Raw genomic sequence first — 20,303 nt, forward strand, 5'->3', positions numbered from 1 at the left:
CGTAATCTTCGAGAGCTATGACGCTACTCTTTCTGGAAACTCTTCACCGTTGTGTTCTCTGAGTGTCACTGAGAGTTGTGTTCTCTGAGTGTCACTGAGAGTTGTGTTCTCTGAGTGTCACTGAGAGTTGTGTTCTCTGAGTGTCACTGAGAGTTGTGTTCTCTGAGTGTCACTGAGAGTTGTGTTCTCTAGGTGTCACTGAGAGTTGTGTTCTCTGAGTGTCACTGAGAGTTGTGTTCTCTGAGTGTCACTGAGAGTTGTGTTCTCTGAGTGTCACTGAGAGTTGTGTTCTCTGAGTGTCACTGAGAGTTGTGTTCTCCGAGTGTCACTGAGAGTTGTGTTCTCTGAGTGTCACTGAGAGTTGTGTTCTCCGAGTGTCACTGAGAGTTGTGTTCTCTGAGTGTCACTGAGTAGACAACACTGGTTGCTGGTCGAAGGAGGACTGGAAAATGTCTGTAAAAAATACCAGCATTTAATATGTACAATAGTCTGACTGGGGAGGTGATTTCCCCACAGTCAAAGTCCCGCAATAAGAGCTACAACACTGATATTGGTGTAAACTCTTCATAGTTCTGTTCTGTGGGTGTCCCGGAGTAGACTGATACCCCATTTCATTGATTCACAATACATAGCTAAGGCTGTACAGTGAAAAATATGAGTATGCCCCCCAATGCAATTCTGAGGTCTAATACATCTAACAGTACTATTTCAACTGATTTTCTAATTAATTAATTATTTATTATTTTTATTTATTTTTATATAACAACATTCCAACCTTGTTTAGCATTTATCTAGTCAAAATATGTCATGATTCAACTATTTGTAACCATTTGAATCGCGTTCAATAAGGAACTTTTATTTTGAAAGTGAAACCGCAAATTCAACTATCGTGGCTGATCTTTATTGTGGCTAGCTTCACATAGGTTAAATTCTTGACGATAGTAAGGTTCCAGCTCAGTCGCAGTTGAGATGGACTCGTCTATGTACCTGTATGATGTTCCCCCAGTTTTGATGGAGAAGTTTTGTAAGATAATCGACAGCGGTGATGACAGCCTCGGATGGCGCGGGCTCGGTGAGTAATGTGAACAAAGTATGACTTTCTGTGCGCGGTTTAAACGGAATGATTACGGGTTTACCTAAACGGAAGTTTTGTGTACACTGTGGTACAGGTTGTGTAGATTACATGTTAACGATCTCATCTGTGATATATAAACATTCCGTTTTTTCCCCCACCGCACTATGTAACGCTGTTAGTCTATAGCACATAGTATAATGTCACTATAACATCGGCAGACGGGGTCAGAAATGTACAGTAGCGCTGGTATGTTAGCAACTCACATCATCATCACTGCTTCATAACCCCTCTTCGAGGGCATTTGCCTCTTGCTTGCTCTCCCCTAACACAAATGTACCATGGTACTACAATGCTACTTTCATTAATACCATGGTACTACTGTGGTACTTTCATTAATACCATGGTACTACTGTGGTACTTTCATTAATACCATGGTACTACTGTGGTACTTTCATTAATACCATGGTACTACTGTGGTACTTTCATTAATACCATGGTACTACTGTGGTACTTTCATTAATACCATGGTACTACTGTGGTACTTTCATTAATACTATGGTACTACTGTGGTACTTTCATTAATACCATGATACTACTGTGGTACTTTCATTAATACCATGGTACTACTGTGGTACTTTCATTAATACCATGGTACTACTGTGGTACTTTCATTAATACCATGGTACTACAATGCTACTTTCATTAATACCTTGTTCTACTGTGGTACTTTCATTAATACCATGATACTACTATGATACTACTATGATACTACTATGCTACCTTTATTAATACCATGATACTACTATGATACTACTATGATACTACTATGATACTACTATGCTACCTTTATTAATACCATGATACTACTATGATACTACTATGATACTACTATGATACTACTATGATACTTTCATTAATACCATGATACTACTGTGGTACTTTCACTTATACCATGGTACTACTGTAGTACTTTCACTTATACCATGGTACTACGATGGTACTTTCACTTATACCATGGTACTACGATGGTACTTTCACTAATACCATGATACTACTATGATACTACTATGCTACTTTCATTAATACCATGATACTACTATGATACTACTATGATACTACTATGATATTACTATGCTACTTTCATTAATACCATGATACTACTATGCTACTTTCATTAATACCATGATACTACTATGATACTACTATGATACTACTATGATACTACTATGCTACTTTCATTAATACCATGATACTACTATGATACTACTATGCTACTTTCATTAATACCATGATACTACTATGATACTAATATGATACTACTATGATACTACTATGGTACTACTGTTGTACTTTCATTAATAACATAGTACTACTATGGTACTTTCACTTATACCATGGTACTACTATGGTACTTTCACTAATACCATGATACTATGATGGTACTTTCACTTATACCATGGTACTACTGTAGTACTTTCACTTATACCATGGTACTACGATGGTACTTTCACTTATACCATGGTACTACGATGGTACTTTCACTAATACCATGGTACTACGATGGTACTTTCACTAATACCATGATACTACTATGATACTACTATGCTACTTTCATTAATACCATGATACTACTATGATACTACTATGATACTACTATGATATTACTATGCTACTTTCATTAATACCATGATACTACTATGCTACTTTCATTAATACCATGATACTACTATGATACTACTATGATACTACTATGATACTACTATGATACTACTATGCTACTTTCATTAATACCATGATACTACTATGATACTACTATGATACTACTATGCTACTTTCATTAATACCATGATACTACTATGATACTACTATGATACTACTATGGTACTACTGTGGTACTTTCATTAATAACATAGTACTACTATGGTACTTTCACTTATACCATGGTACTACGATGGTACTTTCACTAATACCATGGTACTACGATGGTACTTTCACTAATACCATGATACTACTGTGGTACTTTCACTTATACCATGGTACTACGATGGTACTTTCACTAATATCATGGTACTACGATGGTACTTTCACTTATACCATGATACTACTGTGGTACTTTCATTAATACCATGATACTACTATGATACTACTATGATACTACTATGCTACTTTCATTAATACCATGATACTACTATGATACTACTATGATACTACTATGATACTACTTTGCTACTTTCATTAATACCATGATACTACTATGATACTTTCATTAATACCATGATACTACTATGATACTACTATGATACTACTATGATACTACTATGCTACTTTCATTAATACCATGATACTACTATGATACTACTATGATACTACTATGGTACTACTGTGGTACTTTCATTAATAACATGGTACTACTGTGGTACTTTCACTTATACCATGGTACTACGATGGTACTTTCACTTATACCATGGTACTACTGTGGTACTTTCATTAATACCATGGTACTACTGGGGTACTTTCATTAATACCATGATATAGTCTGTATCATGGAAAAGTACTGTGGTTTTAGCCCTGAAGTTTGATGGTACTACCATTGTACTGCCATTGTCCTTAACTATTACCATGGTACTGCATCATTTTTACCATGGTATAGACGTGGATCATGTTTTTAACCTGCATTTAACCTCACTCTACATTGGCTTCCGCGAGCCTGCACAGTCACTGAGTCAGTTGTCATGTTTGTAGTTTTCCTGACAAATTGGGCTACTTTGAAAACTATGTCATGGGTAAAAATGAGTGAGTGAGTGAGTGAGGGGGTGAGTGAGTGAGGGGGTGAGTGAGTGAGGGGGTGAGTGAGTGAGTGAGTGAGTGAGTGAGTGAGTGAGTGAGTGAGTGAGTGAGTGAGTGAGAAAACAAATCATGAGGAAACAAATAATTACTGTTTAAAAAAAATAAAAAATAATTCAATATAAAACCATCTGTGTTTGTCATAGAAAGATGGGACTAGTTTCTGTGGATGTGGACAGATTTCCAGCGGTGTGCTTCGTTTGAGGCAAGCAGTGACGGGCCCTCCCGATGAGGCAAATGACATTTCAGGCGGGACTTTCCAGCCTCCAATGACGGTGGATGTGCAATGGAATCCGACACCGGAGTCCCTGGTCACTACAGTTAAATGGAATCCGACACCGGAGTCCCTAGTCACTACAGTTAAATGGAATCCGACACCGGAGTCCCTAGTCACTACAGTTAAATGGAATCTGACACCGGAGTCCCTTGTCAATACAGATAAATGGAATCTGACACCGGAGTCCCTAGTCACTACAGTTAAATGGAATCCGACACCGGACTCCCTAGTCACTACAGTTAAATGGAATCCGACACCGGACTCCCTAGTCACTACAGTTAAATGGAATCCGACACCGGACTCCCTAGTCACTACAGTTAAATGGAATCCGACACCGGACTCCCTAGTCACTACAGTTAAATGGAATCCGACACCGGACTCCCTAGTCACTACAGTTAAATGGAATCCGACACCGGACTCCCTAGTCACTACAGTTAAATGGAATCCGACACCGGACTCCCTAGTCACTACAGTTAAATGGAATCCAACAACGGACTCCCTAGTCACTACAGTTAAATGGAATCCGACACCGGACTCCCTAGTCACTACAGTTAAATGGAATCTGACACCGGACTCCCTAGTCACTACAGTTAAATGGAATCCGACACCGGACTCCCTAGTCACTACAGTTAAATGTGATCTATTATATTGACGAGTCAAGCGGCCCACTTTAACAGTGGAAATACATACAGGTGTATCATCAAAGATGGAAGGCAGGCGTGTAACGTGAGATAAGGTAGGACCCCTCTAGCCAATGAGGCGCCAGATACACGGCTCTTCCGCTCTGCTACTGATCAGAAACCCTCGTTGCCTTGCCGGGCTGAAGAGACTATTGTATACAATATACAGCCAACCTATGAGACCTAACTGGTAACAGTAGGATACAGGATCTGTGTCAGTGTGTGTGAGTCTTCCTCTGTCTCAACTACACCACTGTTGTCTGCTGCTCTCGGACCAGCACAACCAGAACTTTTAACAAATGCCTGGGTTCATTTCAGACATTTAGAGACGTCAGCACCAAGATGCCTTCTTTTGGTCTCTTAACTGTTTCAGCACCACCTTTCTGTTGTCGTGACACATGATTTCCTGTTCTGACAGAGAGCTGGTCTCACTCTTTGATATGTGATCTCCTGTTCTGACGGAGAGCTGGTCTCACTCTTTGATATGTGATCTCCTGTTCTGACAGAGAGCTGGTCTCACTCTTTGATATGTGATCTCCTGTTCTGACAGAGAGCTGGTCTCACTCTTTGATATGTGATCTCCTGTTCTGACAGAGAGCTGGTCTCACTCTTTGATATGTGATCTCCTGTTCTGACAGAGAGCTGGTCTCACTCTTTGATATGTGATCTGTTCTGACAGAGAGCTGGTCTCACTCTTTGATATGTGATCTCCTGTTCTGACAGAGAGCTGGTCTCACTCTTTGATATGTGATCTCCTGTTCTGACAGAGAGCTGGTCTCACTCTTTGATATGTGATCTCCTGTTCTGACAGAGAGCTGGTCTCACTCTTTGATATGTGATCTCCTGTTCTGACAGAGAGCTGGTCTCACTCTTTGATATGTGATCTTCTGTCTCACTGATAAGTGACTGACAGAGTGACTGACAGAGAGTGGGTCTCACTGATAAGTGACTGACAGAGAGCGGGTCTCACTGATAAGTGACTGACAGAGAGGCTCTCACTGATAAGTGACTGACAGAGAGCGGGTCTCACTCTCTTTGATAATCTGCGTTTGACATTGAATGTGAATTTGCTCCACCTCAGCTCAGCCAATCATAAAACTGGCCTGACCCATCTGGTTAGAGGAGCGGACCATTGCTCACTGGTCAGCCAAATGCTCAGTATAAATTATGATGTCATAATTCCGAATTGCCAGACGGCCAATACGCCCACGCACTATAAGAACGTGTTTCCTGTTGTTAACGCGCTTATTTCTCTCCTTTATCTGTCCCCCTTCAGCGGCGCGTATCGTGCCAAGTTGGACGGAGGTGCGACGCACGGAGAGGCTGGAGGCAATAGGCAAGAGCCCCACGCGAGAACTCATCTGGTCGTGGGCGCAACAGAACAAAACTGTTGGGGACCTTGTGAAGGTGTTGGAGGATATGGGTCACTACAGAGCTCTACAGTTCTTTATTCCTCAAGGTAAGGCGACCTATTAATAGACCTTTACCACACTGCAGTTTGTGTCAGTTTCGTATAGTATTCCACACCTTACGACTTCCTGAACTGTAGCTTGTTTTTCACTGAAGCAAATACCCTTTGGTTTCACTTCTGTAATGTCATTGTTGCGTAAACTTCCTCTATTCGTGTGCAAGCACTCAACACTGTCAACACAACATTTAGCAATCTGTCAGACTGAACATTTTCAGTGTCCTGCTACACTAATGGTTGATAATGTAGGTCGATGTTATTAGTGGGCAATAAAACAGTGAAATGTTGTCCTTTCAGAAACACAGCATTCCTTCCCCAACAGTGGACCATCAAAGAGCAGCAGGGATAATCCCTCCCCTCCTCAGTTACCCGCGGTAGGCTACTAGTTATGTCCTGATGTATCTATTAATCAAACCCCTCCCCTCCTCAGTTACCCACGGTAGGCTACTAGTTATGTCCTGATGTATCTATTAATCAAACCCCTCCCCTCTTCATTTACCCGCGGTAGGCTACTAGTTATGTCATGATGTATCTATTAATCAAACCCCTCCCCTCCTCAGTTACCCACGGTAGGCTACTAGTTATGTCCTGATGTATCTATTAATCAAACCCCTCCCCTCCTCAGTTACCCACGGTAGGCTACTAGTTATGTCCTGATGTATCTATTAATCAAACCCCTCCCCTCCTCAGTTACCCACGGTAGGCTACTAGTTATGTCCTGATGTATCTATTAATCAAACCCCTCCCCTCCTCAGTTACCCACGGTAGGCTACTAGTTATGTCCTGATGTATCTATTAATCAAACCCCTCCCCTCCTCAGTTACCCACGGTAGGCTACTAGTTATGTCCTGATGTATCTATCACCCTGTAATAACTGTTGTCTACGTAGGCTAGTCCATGTGTCACCCTGTAATAACTGTTGTCTACGTAGGCTAGTCCATATGTCACCCTGTAATAACTGTTGTCTATGTAGGCTAGTCCATGTGTCACCCTGTAATAACTGTTGCCTATGTAGGCTAGTCCATGTGTCGCCCTGTAATTCATCCTTAGTTACACTGTACTAACTGTTGTCTATGTAGGCTAGTCCATGTGTCACCCTGTAATTCATCCTTAGTTACACTGTACTAACTGTTGTCTACCTAGGCTAGTCCATGTGTCACCCTGTAATTCATCCTTAGTTACACTGTACTAACTGTTGTCTACGTAGGCTAGTCCATGTGTCACCCTGTAATTCATCCTTAGTTACACTGTACTAACAGTTGTCTATGTAGGCTAGTCCATGTGTCACCCTGTAATTCATCCTTAGTTACACTGTACTAACAGTTGTCTATGTAGGCTAGTCCATGTGTCACCCTGTAATTCATCCTTAGTTACACTGTACTAACTGTTGTCTGTTGTATGTTCCGTGTTGTGTGTGTTTTTGTCACCACGTCCTGTTTTCTCAGCCACCCCCACCTGCCAGCGAGTCGACCCAACCTGGTTGGAACCAGTCTAATTATCATGTGTCAAGTGAAGGTACATAACTGAAAGGCTGCTGAGCCGACAATGTGAAAAAACTGCCCGTGTGCCCTTGAGCAAGGCACTTAACCCTATTTCGCCTTGTAAAACAATACATTAGACTGCACCTATCCGATGTATGTGACAATGTTAATATTCTTTTAATTTGACATTTTTCTGTCCACCTTTTAATATTCCTAATGAGATGAATACATTAGATTGCTGAGTCATTTCATTGTTTCAGTAGGAATTGTATTCATCGTGCTATGTTGGTACTACTATCACACGTTCTTATGTCAAAACATCACACCTCTGGTCCACAACAGACTGATGTGTTGAGATGGTCCCTAGTTACAACAGACTGATGTGTTGAGATGGTCCCTAGATACAACAGACTGATGTGTTGAGATGGTCCCTAGTTACAACAGACTGATGTGTTGAGATGGTCCCTAGTTACAACAGACGGATGTGTTGAGATGGTCCCTAGTTACAACAGACTGATGTGTTGAGATGGTCCCTAGTTACAACAGACGGATGTGTTGAGATGGTCCCTAGTTACAACAGACGGATGTGTTGAGATGGTCCCTAGTTACAACAGACTGATGTGTTGAGATGGTCCCTTGTCACAACAGACTGATGTGTTCAGATGGTCCCTAGTTACAACAGACTGATGTGTTGAGATGGTCCCTAGTTACAACAGACTGATGTGTTGAGATGGTCCCTTGTTACAACAGACTGATGTGTTCAGATGGTCCCTAGTTACAACAGACTGATGTGTTGAGATGATCCCTAGTTACAACAGACGGATGTGTTGAGATGGTCCCTAGTTACAACAGACGGATGTGTTGAGATGGTCCCTAGTTACAACAGACTGATGTGTTGAGATGGTCCCTAGTTACAACAGACTGATGTGTTCAGATGGTCCCTAGATACAACAGACGGATATGTTGAGATGGTCCCTAGTTACAACAGACTGATGTGTTGAGATGGTCCCTAGATACAACAGACGGATATGTTGAGATGGTCCCTAGTTACAACAGACTGATGTGTTGAGATGGTCCCTAGATACAACAGACTGATGTGTTCAGATGGTCCCTAGTTACAACAGACTGATGTGTTGAGATGGTCCCTAGATACAACAGACTGATGTGTTCAGATGGTCCCTAGTTACAACAGACTGATGTGTTGAGATGGTCCCTAGTTACAACAGACTGATGTGTTGAGATGGTCCCTAGTTACAACAGACTGATGTGTTGAGATGGTCCCTAGATACAACAGACGGATGTGTTGAGATGGTCCCTAGTTACAACAGACGGATGTGTTGAGATGGTCCCTATTTACAACAGACTGATGTGTTGAGATGGTCCCTAGATACAACAGACTGATGTGTTGAGATGGTCCCTAGTTACAACAGACGGATGTGTTGAGATGGTCCCTAGTTACAACAGACTGATGTGTTGAGATGGTCCCTAGTTACAACAGACTGATGTGTTGAGATGGTCCCTAGTTACAACAGACTGATGTGTTGAGATGGTCCCTAGATACAACAGACGGATGTGTTGAGATGGTCCCTAGTTACAACAGACGGATGTGTTGAGATGGTCCCTAGTTACAACAGACTGATGTGTTGAGATGGTCCCTAGTTACAACAGACTGATGTGTTGAGATGGTCCCTAGATACAACAGACGGATGTGTTGAGATGGTCCCTAGTTACAACAGACGGATGTGTTGAGATGGTCCCTAGTTACAACAGACGGATGTGTTGAGATGGTCCCTAGTTACAACAGACTGATGTGTTGAGATGGTCCCTAGATACAACAGACTGATGTGTTGAGATGGTCCCTAGTTACAACAGACTGATGTGTTGAGATGGTCCCTAGTTACAACAGACTGATGTGTTGAGATGGTCCCTAGTTACAACAGACTGATGTGTTGAGATGGTCCCTAGATACAACAGACGGATGTGTTGAGATGGTCCCTAGTTACAACAGACTGATGTGTTGAGATGGTCCCTAGTTACAACAGACTGATGTGTTGAGATGGTCCCTAGATACAACAGACTGATGTGTTGAGATGGTCCCTAGTTACAACAGATGGATGTGTTCAGATGGTCCCTAGTTACAACAGACTGATGTGTTGAGATGGTCCCTAGATACAACAGACTGATGTGTTGAGATGGTCCCTAGATACAACAGACGGATGTGTTGAGATGGTCCCTAGTTACAACAGACGGATGTGTTGAGATGGTCCCTAGTTACAACAGACTGATGTGTTGAGATGGTCCCTAGTTACAACAAACTGATGTGTTGAGATGGTCCCTAGATACAACAGACGGATGTGTTGAGATGGTCCCTAGTTACAACAGACGGATGTGTTGAGATGGTCCCTAGTTACAACAGACGGATGTGTTGAGATGGTCCCTAGTTACAACAGACTGATGTGTTGAGATGGTCCCTAGTTACAACAGACTGATGTGTTGAGATGGTCCCTAGATACAACAGACGGATGTGTTGAGATGGTCCCTAGTTACAACAGACGGATGTGTTGAGATGGTCCCTAGTTACAACAGACTGATGTGTTGAGATGGTCCCTAGATACAACAGACTGATGTGTTGAGATGGTCCCTAGTTACAACAGACTGATGTGTTGAGATGGTCCCTAGTTACAACAGACTGATGTGTTGAGATGGTCCCTAGTTACAACAGACTGATGTGTTGAGATGGTCCCTAGATACAACAGACGGATGTGTTGAGATGGTCCCTAGTTACAACAGACTGATGTGTTGAGATGGTCCCTAGTTACAACAGACTGATGTGTTGAGATGGTCCCTAGATACAACAGACTGATGTGTTGAGATGGTCCCTAGTTACAACAGACGGATGTGTTGAGATGGTCCCTAGTTACAACAGACTGATGTGTTGAGATGGTCCCTAGTTACAACAGACTGATGTGTTGAGATGGTCCCTTGTTACAACAGACTGATGTGTTCAGATGGTCCCTAGTTACAACAGACTGATGTGTTGAGATGGTCCCTAGTTACAACAGACTGATGTGTTGAGATGGTCCCTAGATACAACAGACGGATGTGTTGAGATGGTCCCTAGTTACAACAGACGGATGTGTTGAGATGGTCCCTAGTTACAACAGACTGATGTGTTGAGATGGTCCCTAGTTACAACAGACTGATGTGTTGAGATGGTCCCTAGATACAACAGACGGATGTGTTGAGATGGTCCCTAGTTACAACAGACGGATGTGTTGAGATGGTCCCTAGTTACAACAGACGGATGTGTTGAGATGGTCCCTAGTTACAACAGACTGATGTGTTGAGATGGTCCCTAGATACAACAGACTGATGTGTTGAGATGGTCCCTAGTTACAACAGACTGATGTGTTGAGATGGTCCCTAGATACAACAGACTGATGTGTTGAGATGGTCCCTAGTTACAACAGACGGATGTGTTGAGATGGTCCCTAGTTACAACAGACGGATGTGTTGAGATGGTCCCTAGTTACAACAGACTGATGTGTTGAGATGGTCCCTAGATACAACAGACTGATGTGTTGAGATGGTCCCTAGTTACAACAGACGGATGTGTTGAGATGGTCCCTAGTTACAACAGACTGATGTGTTGAGATGGTCCCTAGTTACAACAGACGGATGTGTTGAGATGGTCCCTTGTTACAACAGACTGATGTGTTCAGATGGTCCCTAGTTACAACAGACTGATGTGTTGAGATGGTCCCTTGTTACAACAGACTGATGTGTTCAGATGGTCCCTAGTTACAACAGACTGATGTGTTGAGATGGTCCCTAGTTACAACAGACTGATGTGTTCAGATGGTCCCTAGTTACAACAGACTGATGTGTTGAGATGGTCCCTAGTTACAACAGACTGATGTGTTCAGATGGTCCCTAGTTACAACAGACTGATGTGTTGAGATGGTCCCTAGATACAACAGACTGATGTGTTGAGATGGTCCCTAGATACAACAGACTGATGTGTTGAGATGGTCCCTAGATACAACAGACTGATGTGTTGAGATGGTCCCTAGATACAACAGACTGATGTGTTCAGATGGTCCCTAGTTACAACAGACCCATAAATAATATTGAGGGCATTATGTCAAACATCCTATGAGAGTAAGCTTCTGAGAGGTATCCAATTCCCTATTTCACTTCTCTTTCTATTTTGTGGTTTCATTGACGACCGGTTTCATAGCGTGCAACCCAAATGGGCACCCTATATTCCCTAACTAGTGGCCATGGGTCAAAAGTAGTCCACTACGTAGGGAATATGGTGCTGTTTGGGACGTAGCCATACGACTCATTGTGTGTAAAAGTACTAGTGAGAATGCTGAGGTTTTTCCTCGTTACTCTGCGTATGTTCTAAGTGTTCTCACCTTGTAGAAACCACAGGCATAGTGTTTTCACTCTGTTGCAAGGTAGAAACCACAGGCGTAGTGTTTTCACTCTGTTGCTCAGTAGAAACCACAGGCGTAGTGTTTTCACTCTGTTGCTAGGTAGAAACCACAGGCTTAGTGTTTTCACTCTGTTGCTAGGTAGAAACCACAGGCTTAGTGTTTTCACTCTGTTGCTAGGTAGAAACCACAGGCTTAGTGTTTTCACTCTGTTGCTAGGTAGAAACCACAGGCTTAGTGTTTTCACTCTGTTGCTAGGTAGAAACCACAGGCTTAGTGTTTTCACTCTGTTGCTAGGTAGAAACCACAGGCTTAAGTGTTTTCACTCTGTTGCTAGGTAGAAACCACAGGCTTAAGTGTTTTCACTCTGTTGCTAGGTAGAAACCACAGGCTTAAGTGTTTTCACTCTGTTGCTAGGTAGAAACCACAGGCTTGTGATCACCTACTCAGACGTCATAGAGGGAACTAGACATTTTCACCAGGACATGAAGATCTCTGAGGGCAGCTTCTCTGCTGTCTACAGAGCGGTAAAGGGAAATGAAACCTTCGCTGTCAAGCTCTTCAAGCAGGTATTGATGACACTCCTACTCCACACAGTGCTCCATTTATAAAATTCATCTTTTCCAAAATGACCCTGGCTTGATGGAGATGAAATATAATACAGGTCATTATTCAACTAGAGAGACATTTATTTGGTCATGTGCTTCAAAAGGACTGGGGACATACGCAACACAGTTCAAGTGTTTGTTGGTCTTCTTCGTTGGTCTGTATAGGTGCAGAAAGCCTCATGGAGGAAGTTGTGGGATCTATTCAGGAGAGAGATGGAAGTTCATCATCTGTATGTCTACCTACTCCATTAATCCTCCATTTTAGATGGTTTCTGTATGTCTACCTACTCCATTAATCCTCCATTTTAGATGGTTTCTGTATGTCTACCTACTCCATTGATCCTCCATTTTAGATGGTTTCTGTATGTCTACCTACTCCATTAATCCTCCATTTTAGATGGTTTCTGTATGTCTACCTACTCCAGTAATCCTCCATTTTAGATGGTTTCTGTATGTCTACCTACTCCATTGATCCTCCATTTTAGATGGTTTCTGTATGTCTACCTACTCCATTAATCCTCCATTTTAGATGGTTTCTGTATGTCTACCTACTCCATTAATCCTCCATTTTAGATGGTTTCTGTATGTCTACCTACTCCATTAATCCTCCATTTTAGATGGTTTCTGTATGTCTACCTACTCCAGTAATCCTCCATTTTAGATGGTTTCTGTATGTCTACCTACTCCATTGATCCTCCATTTTAGATGGTTTCTGTATGTCTACCTACTCCATTAATCCTCCGTTTTAGATGGTTTCTGTATGTCTACCTACTCCAGTAATCCTCCATTTTAGATGGTTTCTGTATGTCTACCTACTCCAGTAATCCTCCATTTTAGATGGTTTCTGTATGTCTACCTACTCCATTGATCCTCCATTTTAGATGGTTTCTGTATGTCTACCTACTCCATTAATCCTCCATTTTAGATGGTTTCTGTATGTCTACCTACTCCATTAATCCTCCATTTTAGATGGTTTCTGTATGTCTACCTACTCCATTAATCCTCCATTTTAGATGGTTTCTGTATGTCTACCTACTCCAGTAATCCTCCATTTTAGATGGTTTCTGTATGTCTACCTACTCCATTGATCCTCCATTTTAGATGGTTTCTGTATGTCTACCTACTCCATTAATCCACCGTTTTAGATGGTTTCTGTATGTCTACCTACTCCAGTAATCCTCCATTTTAGATGGTTTCTGTATGTCTACCTACTCCATTGATCCTCCATTTTAGATGGTTTCTGTATGTCTACCTACTCCATTAATCCTCCATTTTAGATGGTTTCTGTATGTCTACCTACTCCATTAATCCTCCATTTTAGATGGTTTCTGTATGTCTACCTACTCCATTAATCCTCCATTTTAGATGGTTTCTGTATGTCTACCTACTCCATTAATCCTCCATTTTAGATGGTTTCTGTATGTCTACCTACTCCAGTAATCCTCCATTTTAGATGGTTTCTGTATGTCTACCTACTCCATTAATCCTCCATTTTAGATGGTTTCTGTGTAAATATTTACCTCTGAAATCCATTATGACATCAATAGTCTTCCATGCACACATCTTCTCCTAATTGTAAAAAATAAAATCTGTTGTCAATGACTTACCTGGTTAAATAAAGGTAAATATCTGCCTGTTACTAATCATCAAATCTGCCTGTTTATCTTTCAGCTACCAGCATCCTAACATCTTAGAGCTGTTGGGTTGTTACTCTGATGGGGATCGTTACTGGCTGGTATACCCTTACCTTCCCAATGGATCTCTGTTCCACAGACTGCATGACCAGGTGAGATATTCTATTCTATATCCCTTACCTTCCCAACACTGTTCCACAGACTGCATGACCAGGTGAGATATTCTATTCTATATCCCTTACCTTCCCAACACTGTTCCACAGACTGCATGACCAGGTGAGATCTACCTCTTCAGTTCAGACACCGCTATGCACAAGCTCACACATTTTCTTCAGAAAATATACCTATTCTAGTTGTATTACCTATTCTAGTTGTGTTACCTATTCTAGTTGTATTACCTATTCTAGTTGTATTACCTATTCTAGTTGTATTACCTATTCTAGTTGTATTACCTATTCTAGTTGTAGGTTGTGTTACCTATTCTAGTTGTATTACCTATTCTAGTTGTATTACCTATTCTAGTTGTAGGTTGTGTTACCTATTCTAGTTGTGTTACCTATTCTAGTTGTAGGTTGTATTACCTATTCTAGTTGTAGGTTGTGTTACCTTTTCTAGTTGTAGGTTGTATTACCTATTCTAGTTGTGTTACCTATTCTAGTTGTAGGTTGTATTACCTATTCTAGTTGTAGGTTGTGTTACCTATTCTAGTTGTAGGTTGTGTTACCTATTCTAGTTGTAGGTTGTATTACCTATTCTAGTTGTAGGTTGTGTTACCTATTGTAGTTGTAGGTTGTATTACCTATTCTAGTTGTAGGTTGTGTTACCTATTCTAGTTGTAGGTTGTGTTACCTATTCTAGTTGTAGGTTGTATTACCTATTCTAGTTGTAGGTTGTATTACCTATTCTAGTTGTAGGTTGTATTACCTATTCTAGTTGTAGGTTGTATTACCTATTCTAGTTGTAGGTTGTATTACCTATTCTAGTTGTATTACCTATTCTAGTTGTAGGTTGTGTTACCTAGTCTAGTTGTAGGTTGTGTTACCTATTCTAGTTGTGTTACCTATTCTAGTTGTAGGTTGTATTACCTATTCTAGTTGTAGGTTGTATTACCTATTCTAGTTGTAGGTTGTGTTACCTATTCTAGTTGTATTACCTATTCTAGTTGTAGGTTGTGTTACCTATTCTAGTTGTAGGTTGTGTTACCTATTCTAGTTGTAGGTTGTATTACCTATTCTAGTTGTGTTACCTATTCTAGTTTTAGGTTGTATTACCTATTCTAGTTGTAGGTTGTGTTACCTATTCTAGTTGTAGGTTGTGTTACCTATTCTAGTTGTAGGTTGTATTACCTATTCTAGTTGTGTTACCTATTCTAGTTGTAGGTTGTATTACCTATTCTAGTTGTAGGTTGTATTACCTATTCTAGTTGTAGGTTGTGTTACCTATTCTAGTTGTGTTACCTATTCTAGTTGTAGGTTGTATTACCTATTCTAGTTGTAGGTTGTGTTACCTATTCTAGTTGTATTATCTATTCTAGTTGTAGGTTGTGTTACCTATTCTAGTTGTAGGTTGTGTTACCTATTCTAGTTGTAGGTTGTGTTACCTATTCTAGTTGTAGGTTGTATTACCTATTCTAGTTGTGTTACCTATTCTAGTTGTGTTACCTATTCTAGTTGTATTACCTATTCTAGTTGTAGGTTGTGTTATCTATTCTAGTTGTGTTACCTATTCTAGTTGTATTACCTATTCTAGTTGTAGGTTGTGTTACCTATTCTAGTTGTAGGTTGTATTACCTATTCTAGTTGTAGGTTGTGTTACCTATTCTAGTTGTATTACCTATTCTAGTTGTAGGTTGTGTTACCTATTCTAGTTGTAGGTTGTATTACCTATTCTAGTTGTGTTACCTATTCTAGTTGTAGGTTGTGTTACCTATTCTAGTTGTATTACCTATTCTAGTTGTATTACCTATTCTAGTTGTAGGTTGTGTTACCTATTCTAGTTGTGTTACCTATTCTAGTTGTAGGTTGTGTTACCTATTCTAGTTGTAGGTTGTATTACCTATTCTAGTTGTGTTACCTATTCTAGTTGTAGGTTGTGTTACCTATTCTAGTTGTATTACCTATTCTAGTTGTAGGTTGTATTACCTATTCTAGTTGTAGGTTGTGTTACCTATTCTAGTTGTAGGTTGTGTTACCTATTCTAGTTGTAGGTTGTATTACCTATTCTAGTTGTATTATCTATTCTAGTTGTAGGTTGTGTTACCTATTCTAGTTGTAGGTTGTGTTACCTATTCTAGTTGTAGGTTGTATTACCTATTCTAGTTGTAGGTTGTGTTACCTATTCTAGTTGTAGGTTGTGTTACCTATTCTAGTTGTAGGTTGTGTTACCTATTCTAGTTGTAGGTTGTGTTACCTATTCTAGTTGTAGGTTGTGTTACCTATTCTAGTTGTAGGTTGTGTTACCTATTCTAGTTGTAGGTTGTGTTACCTATTCTAGTTGTAGGTTGTGTTACCTATTCTAGTTGTAGGTTGTGTTACCTATTCTAGTTGTATTACCTATTCTAGTTGTAGGTTGTGTTACCTATTCTAGTTGTAGGTTGTGTTACCTATTCTACTTGTATGTTGTGATACTGTAAAGGCAAATTTCCGTCCTCCGATGGACAATAAGCTTCCATTTAATTCTACTAAACTACTATTCTATTCTATTCCAATGCCGAACATATCAGCGTATCTGTCTCTGTGGTGGACAGACTGTATGGTAGTAGGTGTATTGGTGTTTAAATGGTAACATGTTTCCCTTCCTGCATCTCTCTGTAGAACGTAGTGCCTCCTCTCTCATGGCAGGAGCGTCTGGACATCATCAAGGGGACGGCTAAGGCTGTACATCACCTACACATGGCTCAGCCCTGCACTGTGGTCTGTGGGAACATCACAAGGTACTGGCTCAAACCTCTAGTCTATAACATCACAAGGTACCGGCTCAAACCTCTAGTCTATAACATCACAAGGTACCGGCTCAAACCACTAGTCAATAACATCACAAGGTACCGGCTCAAACCACTAGTCAATAACATCACAAGGTACCGGCTCAAACCACTAGTCAATAACATCACAAGGTACCGGCTCAAACCTCTAGTCTATAACATCACAAGGTACAAGCTCAAACCTCTAGTCTAGTCACTCACCTCACCCCCTTTCACCCCCTAGCCTAGTGGTTAGTGGCAGGAAAGCCTAGTGGTTAGTGCATTGGACTAGTAACCGGAAGGTTGCAAGATCAAATCCCCGAGCTGACAAGGTACAAATCTGTCGTTCTGCCCCTGAACAAGGCAGTTAACCCACTATTCCTAGGCCGTCATTGAAAATAAGAATTTGTTCGTAACTGACTCCCTGTCACACCTGAGTTCCAAAGCGTATTCTCTCTGTGTAGTTCTAAAGAACCCTGTCACACCTGAGTTCCAAAGCGTATTCTCTCTGTGTAGTTCTAAAGAACCCTGTCACACCTGAGTTCCAAAGCGTATTCTCTCTGTGTAGTTCTAAAGAACCCTGTCACACCTGAGTTCCAAAGCGTATTCTCTCTGTGTAGTTCTAACATCCTGCTGGACGAGCGGCTGCACCCCAAGCTGTCTGATTTTGGGACGGCCCGTCTCAGACCCCACTCCGTCAGTCAGAGCTGCACCGTTACCTTGGATACGACCTTCGGAACCCTGGGCTACCTGCCGGAGGAATACATACGAGACGGAAAGCTGTCCGTCAGTCTGGACGTGTTCAGCTTGGGAGTGGTGAGTTAGGGAGCGCGTGACAAAAACAATCCTCTTTCAACAGACGTGTTCAGCTTGGGAGTGGTGAGTTAGGGAGCGCGTGACAAAAACAATCCTCTTTCAACAGACGTGGTCTTTTGTCAGCTACTTGCGACTAATACTAGATAAACTGATCTGAATGCCAGAACATAGCTGTTTGTGAATTGCTTGGATGTCTATGACCAGAACCTGTTAATAAGAAGCTATTTGTTCTTTAGGTTATAATGGAAATGATAACGGGACGGAAAGCTAGAGAGGAGACTCCTAAACACACCCTGCTGGTAAGACTAGAATTGCACATTGTATTGAAATGCTTGCTAAACACATGAAATCATGTTGTATTGCTGGATACATGCGCTCTGGTTCATCCTCCCTCCCTCCCGTCCAGAGAAACGTCCTACGTGGAGAGTTGGAGGACACTGGCAGTGTAGACTCCTGTCTTCAGTATCTGGACCCGAGAGCTGGTCTTTGTCCCCACTCTATGTCCTTTACCTTGTTGCGTCTAGCCCTGGACTGCACCTCTACACGACCACGCAACAGACCCACCATGGAGAATGTGAGTCGACTCAATACAATTCAATGCAATCCAGTTCAATTTACTTCATTTCAATTCAATTCTACTTTACTGAGTTGGGTAAATGTGAGAATAGGGACATGAACCTGACTTTTAGAGTCAAGGTTCAGTCCCTGCATGGGAGACCAGATGCTGCTGGAAGTGGTGTTGGAGGGCCAGTAGGAGGCACTCTTTCCTCTGGTCTAAAAATAAATATCCCAATGCCCCAGGGTGGTGGTTGGGGACACTGCCCTGTGTAGAGTGCTGTCTTTCGGATGGGACGTTAAACAGGTGTCTGAGGTCATTAAAGATCCCATGGCACTTATCGTAAGAGTAGGGTGTTAACCCCGGTGTCCTGGCTAAATTCCCAATCTGGCCTTCATACCATCACGGTCACCTAATCATCCCCAGCTAACAATTGGCTCTTTCCTCCCCCCTCCTCTCCCCTGTAACTATTCCCCAGGTTGTTGCTGTACATGAGAATGTGTTCTCAGTCAACCTACCTGGTAAAATAAATTAATATGCAATTACCAAATTATTATGCAACAAAATGCAAATACAAGGTAATTACAGTTGTTTTACTGCGGCACAAGAACAGTTTAATGTTAAACGTTACTGAGAATGCTAACAGTAACAAAATATGGCTATTAAGTGTCGAAAACAAAGGAAATATCCCAAAACTGCCTTCTCGAATCAACCACAGCCAAGTTCGGTGGGAAAGTCATGTTCGTTTATATTCTGAGTAAAGTATCCCTTTGAAGATGGTGTAGTGTGTGTTTCAAACAAGAACACTTCCGAAATGTAGTCACTTCCTGAGATCTGTATTCAAATAGTTATTTTAAAGTAGTCATTTTTTGAGGATTCGTTTTCAAGTAGTTGTAGTCACCTCCAAAGTAACTCTTTGTTTCCCTGAAAGCATCATTAGAACTAGAGTTCTCTTAGGTCTGGACTGAATACTGTAGCTAGGTGAATACCGTAGCTAGGTGAATACTGTAGCTAGGTGAATACTGTAGCTAGGTGAACACTGTAGCTAGGTGAATACTGTAGCTAGGTGAATACCGTAGCTATGTGAATACTGTAGCTAGGTGAATACTGTAGCTAGGGGAATACTGTAGCTAGGTGAATACCGTAGCTAGGTGAATACTGTAGCTAGGTGAATACTGTAGCTAGGTGAATACTGTAGCTAGGTGAACACTGTAGCTAGGTGAATACCGTAGCTAGGTGAATACCGTAGCTAGGTGAATACTGTAGCTAGGTGAATACTGTAGCTAGGTGAACACTGTAGCTAGGTGAATACCGTAGCTAGGTGAATACCGTAGCTAGGTGAATACTGTAGCTAGGTGAATACTGTAGCTAGGGGAATACTGTAGCTAGGTGAATACCGTAGCTAGGTGAATACTGTAGCTAGGTGAATACCGTAGCTAGGTGAATACCGTAGCTAGGTGAATACT

General features: G+C 41.3%; 1 protein-coding gene across 2 annotated transcripts in view; it reads left to right on the forward strand.

Annotated features, from left to right (window-relative positions):
• Positions 1-922: 922 nt before the first annotated feature.
• Positions 923-20,303, forward strand: part of LOC116360548 (interleukin-1 receptor-associated kinase 3-like) — a 28,623-nt gene continuing 9,242 nt past the window's right edge. Inside the window, exons 1-11 of one of the 2 annotated variants that reach the window (XM_031815291.1) lie at positions 923-1,072; positions 6,153-6,335; positions 6,642-6,718; positions 7,790-7,859; positions 12,682-12,833; positions 13,038-13,102; positions 14,544-14,658; positions 17,320-17,438; positions 18,086-18,281; positions 18,518-18,580; positions 18,688-18,855. In XM_031815291.1, coding sequence (XP_031671151.1) covers positions 970-1,072; positions 6,153-6,335; positions 6,642-6,718; positions 7,790-7,859; positions 12,682-12,833; positions 13,038-13,102; positions 14,544-14,658; positions 17,320-17,438; positions 18,086-18,281; positions 18,518-18,580; positions 18,688-18,855 — 1,311 coding nt within the window. In that variant the 5' untranslated portion in view covers positions 923-969. The remainder of the gene's footprint in view (positions 1,073-6,152; positions 6,336-6,641; positions 6,719-7,789; positions 7,860-12,681; positions 12,834-13,037; positions 13,103-14,543; positions 14,659-17,319; positions 17,439-18,085; positions 18,282-18,517; positions 18,581-18,687; positions 18,856-20,303) is intronic. The other variant, XM_031815292.1, reaches the window with a different exon arrangement.

Source organism: Oncorhynchus kisutch, unplaced genomic scaffold, assembly GCF_002021735.2.
Source record: "Oncorhynchus kisutch isolate 150728-3 unplaced genomic scaffold, Okis_V2 Okis09a-Okis19a_hom, whole genome shotgun sequence".
Classification (NCBI taxonomy): Eukaryota; Metazoa; Chordata; class Actinopteri; order Salmoniformes; family Salmonidae; genus Oncorhynchus; species Oncorhynchus kisutch.